An 11,427-nucleotide genomic window follows, 5' to 3' on the forward strand; every position below is an offset into this window, starting at 1 on the left:
AAGGGAATTTTCCGAAATTTTTGGACATTTTTCGGGAATTTTTCGGAGCTTGTACGGACGAGTTCACGGGGATAAAAACGGGGCCCCGAGAAAGCCTGTTTGGGCTACCCATTTAAGAGAGGAAAAGATTTATTTATTTATCTCTTTTTCCTTTTCTTATTTATTATCTTATTTTCTTTTATTTCCTCTCATTCTCGCCGTTCCCTCTTTTCTCCCCGACGCCGCCGAGCCTTCTCCTCCTCTCGGCCCTAACCGCCGGCTGGCGGTTGCTTCTTCCCGAACGCCGGCAGCCGATCCCTTGCCGAAGCCCTAGCCGCCGGCGACGCAATCGGCCACTTTCTTCTTCTCCTTTTCTTCCTCCCGAGCCGCACCCCTCGGTGCCCTAGCCACCCGGCGCCGCCCGACCGCCTGCCCGAGCCGAACCCCTCTCTTCCTCTGCCCTAGACAAACTCCAGCGCGAGCCACCGTCGGTTAAGCCCTTCGCCCTCTTCTGATTTGTTGCGCACTGTCGCCACTGTGTGCCGCTCACCGCCGATGTCTTCTCGCCGTCACTCTAGCACCGCCGACATCTACTGATGCCGACCTTTCCTCTGCCCTAGTTCCTCAGCCGCCGTCTGTGTGGGGTCTCCAGTCGATTGTCTTCTGCCATGCCAAAGGATTCTAGACTTTCACCAAATCCAGAGAAGGGTAAGGGAAAAACATTTCTTTTTGTGGCTGGATTGAAGTTGTGAATGGATTTTTAGGTTGATTTATGATATTCTTTTGATCCGGGCAGTGAGGAGGGTCTTCCAACAGTACTTTGTCCAACAGCAACCCTTGAGTTCCAACAGCGGCAGAATTAAGGTAAGGATTAGGTGTATTTGAATATTTATTGTAGATCATGTTCCGAATTGGAGGATTTGGTTAGATGATCATGTGAATCTAGGTAAGGAACATGATTATGATACATGTTGATTTAGGAAGGAATTGGTACATACATAATTGTTTATGTATTTGAATTAGGTGTGATGTAGTTTTCATGATTTGTATAAATGGAATTAGGTGATTGATTATATAGATGATTAATCATGTGTAAATGGAATTAAGTTTGGATTCTTGATCTAATGGTGGATTAGGGATTAGGTAACTAACCCTAATTTATCGTTAGACTTTGTTTAGGTAGGTTGAGGTTTATAGTTTAGGGTTTTGTCCTAAATTGTTATTAAGGATTTTATTTAGCTATTCATTTAAATTTTTAGCTAAATAAAAATGTATACATTGGTGACACAGGACTTTGACGCGAGACGAGTATCTCGGAGTCAGATTTGGACCATTTCGATTGGAGGCGGGTACTTTTGACTTTTTGTCTTTGATATGCTTAGTAATGAAATTAACATATTGCATCAATTGTGTTTCTTATCTGTTTCGATTAATTACTACCCAAATCTTGATACATGTTTGATTGATTGATTTGTTTTGCATCCCATGTATACTTTACCTGTCTATACATGCTTATAGGGGTAGTGATATACCATGTTTCACCATGTTCAGGACCTAGGTTTTTATACCTTTTGTGTACCTTTGATTCGATATGATTCGTTGACCTAGGGTGCACTTTTCTATATATATGGATTAGGTCAGGATGTTTATATGGTTATTGCCATGCATCATTTGCATGATTGCATGCTGTGCGATAGTCCGCTCCATTATTGTTGAGCACATCGCCAGTTACATGGATCTGCACACACCACCACTCATGGGTTAGTGGTCGATTCAGGCAGAGTGTGTTGCAACAGGGACTCTGTTAGGCACCGTTGGTCCGCTCATGGGTAGTGTGACACAACGTGTTATCCGGCAGGGATTCCTCCCCGTCATCGTGTACCGGGAGTTGAGAGCATTGCGCTCCCCCATCTATGATTTGGGGTAGGAGGATAGGTGTACTCCGACAGCATCCCGTCCACTCGGTCACTCATCAGGAGTAGTGACGACAGAGTGCACGGTTGTCACAGCCCTACCCACTCGGCCTCACTTTTGTATGAGATGATCGACTGGCGTCAGGGGTGACCAGGACGCATCATTGGCATCATATGCATGATGCATTTATTGCTTGTGTTTGTGGTTGCTGCATTTATATGCTGCATATTGTTTGGATACCTATGTTTGACATGCATACAGGATTCCTATACCACTCGGACTGTTTGACCTTATACTCAGGACCTGGTTAGTACAGTATTCTCCTGTTTATTTCAGATGCATTCTTATCTTTCTTATCAGGAGACTGTTAGGTGTCTTTACTTTGCATATCAATTGTACCTGCTGAGTGTTGGACTCACCCCGCCTCCATTGTTGATATTTTCAGGTTGATGCTGTCAGGAGGGAGTTCTTGTCAGGAGGGAGTTCCAGTCGCTAGTCCTCACTGCACATAGTGCTGGTCCTGCAGACCTCCAGGATATGTTTGGTTTTCTTTGGTTTCTTTCTGTTCTAGACTGTTTGAACTCGTTATGTTCTGGATTATTTGCTTATGGACATGATATAGATTTTATTATATTGATGGGTTTGGATTTGGTTTTATTTCTACTACATACCTGCCTGGATGGCAGAAGAGGTGAGTTCGTCGGTTTTGAACTTTACGAGTGTAGTTGAGTAGGGTGATTTTTGAGTCAGAGTATTATTACTGCGTGGTTGTGTCAGCCAGAGGCTGAATATATATATAAACTGCGTGGTGATTGATTTTTATTATTATTATGATTCCAGCCGCCTGTGGCTGAGTATTTAGTGCTTGTAGAAAATTTTTGATTGTCCGCCGTACAGGGGAGATGCTGCCGAAATTTTCTCGGACAGGGACTCCTCTGGGGCGTGACAATAATATATTATAATCAATATATAAGTAAATGATATAATTATAATATATATAAACTAATAAATGAGAAAAAATTACCTGTCAATCAAATTGTAACTTCCTAATTTGTTTGTTTCAATTAATCTTCGACATAATTCAGAAATAGTTGATAAATTCTGAAATCTTTCATGGCCAACAATATCAATCTTATAGTGCTCCAATTGCATTCTCAAGTGATGTAAATCTTGTGTATCAAAATCAAGAGGATAGAAATTCTCAGCAAGTCGATAGATGTGATCAACATTAAAAAGCTTAAAGTTTTCTTTAGGTTCCAAAGCACAACTAAGCTTAAGAAGTTCCACTGCCTCATCCTTGAATTTACTATTAAGCTCTTCAACTTGAAAATCTATTGCAGTAGTAAATACATCAAATCGATAGTGATGCTCAACTGTGATTGAATCATTTTGTTGACAAGAACGACCTGTAGCAGATTTATAACGAGCTTCCATTTGAGGTATCTCAATGTCATACTTGGCACAAACTTCTTTCACATAAGTAAGTAGAATAGCAAATCCTTCTTCTCTCAAAGTCTGAAGCAAAGTTTTAGTAGTTGAAACATAGTCCATTGCATTTAAAATATCTAAAGATTTCTCTTGCAATGCTCGACAAAGCAGATTTGTTAACCCCATTATCTTTTGCATCAAATGTAATATGAATATGAAATCAAAAGACTTCATCGCTATCAGCAAACCACTAGCTTCACCACGGATGGAGTTAGAGGACCCATCATACACCATGTTTTCTAATACGGTAATCACAGAACTATACATATCAATCATGTTACAAATTGAGTCAAAATTAGAACTCCAGCGAGTCTTTCCAGGCCGTAGTAAATTTCCAATTTGATTACATCCTCTACCAGTATCACGTTCACCAATAGCTACCATATGCGCAACTTCAGCTTTTTGAGCAGAAAGTAACTCAGCATGACGTTTAGGAGACGCATTAAAGAGATTACAAATGGAATTCAATTTTGAAAAGAATAACCAAATGGATACCTCTTTTTCAGCAGCTGCAGTTAATGCTAGTTGAAGTCGATGAGCGAAACAATGTACATAATATGCACATGAACAATCTTTCAAGAATAGAGCTTGTAATCCATTCCAAGAGCCACGCATATTGCTAGCACCATCATATCCTTGTCCCCACATGTTGTGGATATGCAAGTCATAACAGCCAAGAGTATCAGATATTTTTTTCTTAAGTGTTGCAGCAGTTGTATCAGTCACATGTACAATAGCAAAGAACCGCTCTCGTAAAAAACCATCAATATCCACAAATCTTAATACAATAGCCATATGCTCTTTGTTAGATGTATCTCTTGCTTCATCAACTAAAATACAAAATTTTGCATCCCCGATTTCTTTACGAATCTTAGTTCTCACTTGATTGGCAAAAATATTCAAAATATCTTTCTGAATATCTGGTGAAGTATACTTTGCATTTTTTGGAGCTTTCTCTAAGACGATGTCCCCAATATTCTCATTTATTTTTCCCATAAATTTTATCATCTCGATAAAATTTCCACGATTATTAGAAGATGGAGATTCATCATGCCCTCTAAATGCGCATGTTTGTAAAATAAGCCATCGAATGCTTTCAATAGTTGCTGTAAGCCGCAATCTGTTCTTCTGCTTTTCTTCTGAAGATTGTGCATTCATCATTTTATCAATATGACGAGGTATATTCATCAAATTATCAAGATGTTCCATAGCATTATTATGTGGTGAAGTATTGCATCCTATATGCATAAAAAATGCACATCTGTCACCATCATTAACTCGCTTCCAATATTTGAATCCATCCGTCGTAAATGCAGGATTACGAGGATGCTTATGATCAAACAAGAAGCATGGAAAACAAAATGCAACATCTTTTGAAGGAGAATACTCTAACCAAGTAAATTTTTTAAACCAATGACTTTGAAATCGTCGATTTTGACTTCCGAATTTGGTCGGTGGATACTCATTCTTAATAGGCTGATATGGCCCCATCTTAATATAAGCTCGTCTAATTTCATCCCTTTGATTAACAGGATATTTCCATATCGGAGTACGTAATCCTGGATCAGGTTCAAGAGAACTGATATCAATATCTGTTATAGGAGATTTGTTAGATTGTTGATTGCTTGAATTTGATATATCAATATTGGATGAAGAATTCCCTTGACTTGTCAATGTCTCCTCTTTTGCTTTAAAAAAAGAATTAATAGTTTTTCTTTTCTTCATTCCTTGAGTTTTCTGTATTAAAGTGAATAAATATAGAAATTATCATTATCCAATAATAAGAAAATATCCCTTAATAACAAATCAGATACAACGTAATACGAAGTCATATGTTGCTAATATCGAAACATTAATAACTAAAATAACCAAGTATATAAATAAAAGTAACCAACTTAATGATCTAATCTATATGTCATCGAATCATTTTATCTAACCGATTAAACTAAGTATTACTTATAAATCAATTAAACTGATTAATATTTAATTATCTAATTAAATTATCTTTAATTAATTAACTAATTAATTAATTAATTAAAATAAATTCAATTACCTGATTTGGCTGTAGTTCTCGGCAGTAAGATTGGGGCTTCACTTTCTCATCCCAAACATGTTCAGACTTGAAATATGTTACTCTATAGCAACCAAACAAAATTCCTGCAACAAATGATTTTAAATGATATATCGATTCTCGAATAATTTCATATTCATCAAAGTATCTTTCTTGTACCTCAGTTTTAAAATCTCCCCTCAATACAATATGTATATCACGATCCCAAAGAGCCCAAAACAACCAATTTGCAAAACGCAATATAAGCAAATTCTGAGCAAATTCCTTTCCCAGATATTTTGCGCGTTTAGGGAGAAGGGAGGACGCGTACGAGATGGGACAAGGAAAGCGGCGTCGGTGCTGGCGTAGGTTGTCACGCGGCAAGTAGAGAGTTGTGTGTGTTGTAGTTGTGGGCCTGTGGCTGTGGCAACGTCGTTGTGGAGGCAGCGACGTGAGATGAAGCAGTCGTTATGGGTCTATAACAGCGTCGTTGTGGAGGCGGTATCGTGAGATGAAGGAGTCGTTGTGGAGGCGGTATCGTGAGATGAAGCAGACGTTGGTGTTGCGACAGCGGCGGCGGCGTGAGATGAAGGTAAAAAAAATAGGTTTAATTTGATGAAAGCATACTAGCATAGTGCTAAATTTTTTTTTTTTTGTTTTAATTGGGTGGGGCTGGAGCCCACCCTAGCCCAAGGGTGGCTCCGTCCCTGGGTATAATGGTCAAGGATCGATTTTCAGGAACTGACGACTTGGGGTTTATCCCACCATGAGCCTATGATCTGTGCACCTGTATTTACCTTCCTCCATATCCGTGGAACCGGCACTAGGGGGACCGCTAAAGTAACAGATTTTTTTTTTTTTTTAGGAAACATATTATAGACATCTCTCATTGAACTTCTTTCTTCTAATTTTTTTCCAATTTTTTTTTATCAATGTTGTACCACTTTTCCGGATCAACAAGCCAGCCTTTTGATCCAAGATCTCATGTCGTGCATACTCATTATCTTTTTCTTTATCATTTAATTCATCCACATTGATAGATCCAAAGACTTCTTCAATATAAATCTCATTCTCATTCAATTCATTATCTTGTTCTCCACTAATTAAATTATCAATTACATTTCCGACCTTGCAATTATTTTTTAGTTTGAAACAAAATACTTATTAAAATCTCCAATTTGACTTTGAATTATTTCTTCAATCTCTAGTTTCCTTTTTCTTTTTAAGACCTGGACATATTTAACCTAAGAATTCAATAAACAATTCAAAGGAATATCAAATGTACTTTTGCTTATGTTCAATTTTGTGACGCATACATTTAGTAAGCATATGAATTTATACATCACCTTAATGAAGATTTCTTATAGTAGATTAATGCAATCCCTAATATAATCATAAAGTAGTGAAAATAATAAAAGTTCAAATTAAAAGTTCACTCTATCTTCAGTTGGATTCAGGTTTAAAAATATTTAATGGAATCATATGTATTTTTCCCTACAATTAAAGATTTGAAAGAACATACATAAATCTCATTTCATCTATTAGTTAAAGAATTTATTCCTACTTTGAAAGAAAAATATTCTAAACTAATAATTAAAAAAAATAAAACAAGAGGAAGAAGGAATCGAACTTTCCAACTGCCAAAAGGTGATTCAACTAGCAAATCTTTCATCACTTTTTAGGATTAAAAAGGCGAAAGAAGAGAAAAAAGGTTGTTCGATCGATTTGCCAAAAAGATTAGAGTGTGAGGAATTATATTTGGGTATACTATTATACAATAGAATTTTTTTTCCCAAAATTATAGGCCTCCAAAAAATGGGCCTGAGTTGGGTGATTTGTTTCCTCCTAATAGGCACGGCCCAGATCACCATGAGCAATGGATTTCCAATCACTTTCAAACTGTTTCCATTTGTTTCTTCCGTGCTTCCTCTTCTGATGCAGCACCAAGAATTCCTAAGGAAAAAGGAACTCGCATAGGGATTAAAATTTTATAAAAAGAAACAAAGCGAGTTGATGTTAACAAGAGTGTTAACCTACTCTTTTATTGACCATCAGTTTATTAACTACAATAACATCAAATCTTCATGTTTTCCTTTACAGGTAAACTCCCAACTCCAAACATGGAAAATCCTTGATAGATAGATTTTCACATAGATTCTTCCCAAATCCTCCACAAAAAAAACTCAAAATATCTAATAATGATATCAAAAGAATGTTTAATCACATAACTACACATGCATTAGGGTTCTCCTCTTCACTCTGAGCATAGTAGTAGGCGGTGTAAGACTGGTAGGCCTTCACCACCGTGGCTATCTCGTCGTCTTTGCTCTTCTCCTTCTCCTTTTCTTTGTCTTTGCCTTTCTCCTTGTCCTTGTTGTTAGAGTTTTGGAACCATAATTATAATTATAAATGTCTAATGTCATCAATTAAATAAGTCATAAAAATTATGTGATCAATTTTATGATTAAGAAATATAACTTAAAGGTTTAATTGTTATGAATAAATTAATGTGGATACCATGTGTAATTTTTAATTTGTTGAGGGGCCAAATTAGAAATAGACAAATTTATGTTTCTCTATATATGAGGGGTTATGGTCCCAGTTTGCAGATGATGTTTTTATTTTGTTTCCTCATTAACAAAACTCTCTGGATACTAAGGAAGATCTGAAAATTGAAGATCTTGTCCAAAATCAACTGCATACTATAGATTCTGGTACGCTTTCGTAATTTCTGTCTATCCAATTTATAATTTCTTAAGAATTGAATAGAATACATAAGTTTTATGTTGAGATTTCTCAACTTAATTTTTTTATAACTTGTCCCCTTCCTTGTTCTTCGCTTCTTCTTTCTTCTCCTCCTTTGCCGGCCCAACCGAGAGCAACTCAGTGTGCCAGGATTTCCTCAACTTGGCCACCGCCGCGACTGGATCCACCGCTCCCGTTATGGTCAACTTCTTGTCTTTCATGTCTATGGAAATCGAATCTATGCCTGTGGTTTGAAAGTATATATCGTGTTTAATTAATATGTCTCTGCTTACTAGATCGTCAACGAATCTAATAGTCTGGTTTGAGAGGTCGAACTTTACCATGAAGGCCGGAAACTACTTTCATGGCCTTCTTCTTGTCCTTCTCGCCCTGGAGGTCCAACTTCAGCACTAATTTCTGCAAGATGTCGAGAACGAAACACAAGAGCAGCTTAATCAACTGAACAGAACAACATAAAGCTAAAATCAGAGCTTGATTGATTACCTTCATATCTGCCATTTGAACTTTGAACCAAGCAGAGTTGACTTGAGACTTCAGAGAATGAGATGAAGCAATCGAGATATGCTCAACGCTAACTTGCAGCTTTTATAACGGCGAGGAGGTGAACAATAAGTCAAACTCATCGTCCGTGTCCAGTGGAGGCGGCTTTGGTTGACTTCTTGGCAGCTAGGAAGGTGAGAGGAGGCTGAGCTGAGCGTTGGACGAATCTAATGGCGAATCTCAATCGCCGGCCGTCTATTTATGGGTCCCGCGGTGAGAGCCCATCAATTATGGCTGTTGATTTTTTTTTTTGGGTTCGATTTGCCACTGCCGTTTAAAAGTTCAATGGCTCAATAACATCTAAACTCAAACTAAATTTAAATTAAACTCATTAAAAACATTAAGATAATCTTAAATAATCATTTTAATTATTCTATTTTATTTTAATTTAATTATTTTACCATTGTCAAAATAATCTTAACCAATCTAAAACTTCCCAAAATCCTATACATGTCTAACCAAACACGGCTCTACGAAATCAGGAGCGGCCCCACTAAGACATTTGACGTGATCTTACTGTGTGAACTTACGGGGCCCTTGATTGATGCCCCAAAAAAATGCCACGTCATCAATAATATAACAAAAATATTAAGCTCTATTTATTTATTAACTACTTCTCAAATTCCCATCGTAAAATTTCTCTCAAATTTCCCAGCAACTTCCTTCCCCGCCCCTATATAGCAAACCACCAACCAACCTCTCTGACGAGTACAATGGCCACCGGGCTCCAAGCTCCCCCTCCTCTTCCTCGCCCGCGCTATATCCCCAAGAGAGGGCAGATCCTGAAGAAAATCCTCAAGTCCCTACTGAGCAAGTTCTCCGCCTGCCACTCGCCTCCCGGCGGAGGTGGAGGCGGCGGCCCACCCCTTGCAGCCAGCAAAGGCTAAGGATACCATGGGCCGGCCCTGGTTGCTCCTGAGGCCGCAGCTCTGCTAATATCTGAGTACGTGATTACATTAATAATCGATAATAAATGCATGTAATGATACCAGTTGAGAATTAAAGCCTGTTTCTTTGCACTGGACTAAGTTAGAGCTCGATCGAATTGAACAAGTGCGTTGAATCATACAAAGAAGTTTTCCGCGTGACGCGAGAATAAAAAAGAACTATAATTAAATCGAGAATTTATGACGCGGTTTCTGATGACGAACCCTCGCCAACGTCAACGCATCTATGTCAGACACGTCCATGATCAGGCGAGATATCTTAATTCTTCTGATGGAAGAAGACAAAGTGTATATATCATTTTATCAAGCATGTTTTCCTGTCTCGCTAAAAAAACACTACGACTTTTTTATAAGGATTTTGTTAATTAGCAAAACCTAAAATAAATTAAGGGAAAAACGCATTAGTAGAAAGATTAGCACTTGATATGAAACATGTTTGAGTATCAGATGCTGATTAAAGAGTTTCTTATCGAATATTTATCCATTGGTGGATTAATTAATAATTAATATCATGGTAGGATCCACGCGCAGTGGCCATTGTTTCTCCAACACAAGTTTTTTTTTCTGCCTTTTTTTTTTGTTTGCTAGACTAGAAATATGATGAGTTGAATATATTATATTAGTACTGATAGCTAGTTAAGGAAAATTTAAACTAATTCGTCAGCAATGACTTGTTTATAATTAGTACACATTTAGAGTTGCACTAAAATAAAAGAAGTATTTATTCTTTTATGGTTTTGATTTGACCATCAAGTGCTTTTACTTTTGAATGTGAAAATATAGTAGAAAAAGAGTAAACAATGTTCGATCCATTTCTCTGACAAGCCGTGTCTTATTTATTCTTCACATATTTATATTATCACCACCATTTTAAACAATTAATGTCATCTTAATTTCTATTTGTTTATTAAATATTCTTTTGACTTTTCTCTGACACACACGTTGAAAATCATGTACATAAATTTGACCGTCAAAAGTTCTTCTTTTTTTTTTAAAACTTATTAGTCAATTACTTGAAAATTTTTATGTTACTTTTTGGCAAGTGATTGATGATTCATTCCTATCAATAGTGTTCATCTTAGAGAAAACTAAATAAGAATTTTATATATAAATTTGAAAGATTGTTGAAAAAAATATTAACACAAAAGCTTTTTATGCATATAAAAACCATTATTTTGGAGCATCCATTAGCATAAGCATAGGAAGTTTCGTAGAGAATAGACACATACTTAAATTAAGCAAATTATTCGATCGAACTACATACGCAATCATCAGATCACCTTTTTCCTTCATTCAGTTTTTTCGAAAGAACTGAATCAACGAACTCAAGATGCTCTTCAAGACTGACCCTCGCTGCGGCGGCGGCGAGCGGCATCGCTGCGTCGGTGGAAGCGGCCGTGCTGCCTGCCGGGGCTTGGGCTCTGAGGCTTCACCCTCCATGTAGAAAGTGGCTGCAGAAGCAGGCGGCAGCTTGTGCAAGCTACAAGCAGATGTGAAGGCTATTTATAAAGGCTCGGAACTGCATGGATTCTCAGACCGTGTCTTCCGGATTCGTGATTTTTATAATTCTAAATTTGTGGTTTTGAAAAGTGTCATCTTCTTCTCAATCGAACGCGTTTTTATTTTTTATTTTCTGTAAAACCTTGTCGGCCAGTGGAAATGGGTGTTCTGCGAGATTCTGAATCTGTCAGAATAATTAAACGACAACTTTGTTACTTGCAGCGCCTGCCATCGTCCTGCGAT

At 37.5% G+C, this 11,427-nt stretch overlaps 2 protein-coding genes and 1 long non-coding RNA gene across 3 annotated transcripts; 1 reads left to right on the forward strand and 2 right to left on the reverse strand.

Annotated features, from left to right (window-relative positions):
• The first annotated feature begins 632 nt into the window (after positions 1–632).
• On the forward strand, positions 633–1,325 carry LOC121990667. The gene is made up of 3 exons (XR_006114655.1): positions 633–687; positions 776–843; positions 1,270–1,325. It is a non-coding gene; the product is annotated as an uncharacterized LOC121990667 (long non-coding RNA).
• Positions 1,326–2,913: 1,588 nt separating this feature from the next.
• On the reverse strand, positions 2,914–6,238 carry LOC121991526 (zinc finger MYM-type protein 1-like). The gene is made up of 3 exons (XM_042545519.1): positions 6,229–6,238; positions 5,435–5,538; positions 2,914–5,118 (listed from the first exon to the last, which is right to left on the reverse strand). The coding sequence occupies exons 1-3, from the start codon at positions 6,236–6,238 to the stop codon at positions 2,914–2,916; spliced, it is 2,319 nt and encodes a 772-aa protein (XP_042401453.1).
• A 1,921-nt stretch (positions 6,239–8,159) lies between these two features.
• On the reverse strand, positions 8,160–11,143 carry LOC121989502 (heavy metal-associated isoprenylated plant protein 39-like). The gene is made up of 4 exons (XM_042543589.1): positions 10,965–11,143; positions 8,681–9,004; positions 8,518–8,593; positions 8,160–8,420 (listed from the first exon to the last, which is right to left on the reverse strand). Exons 2-4 carry the CDS (start codon positions 8,693–8,695, stop codon positions 8,242–8,244), a joined length of 270 nt encoding a protein of 89 aa, XP_042399523.1. The 5' UTR covers positions 8,696–9,004; positions 10,965–11,143; the 3' UTR covers positions 8,160–8,241.
• Between the last annotated feature and the right edge of the window lie 284 nt (positions 11,144–11,427).

The sequence above is a fragment of the Zingiber officinale genome, chromosome 6B (assembly GCF_018446385.1).
Source record: "Zingiber officinale cultivar Zhangliang chromosome 6B, Zo_v1.1, whole genome shotgun sequence".
Taxonomy (NCBI): Eukaryota; Viridiplantae; Streptophyta; class Magnoliopsida; order Zingiberales; family Zingiberaceae; genus Zingiber; species Zingiber officinale.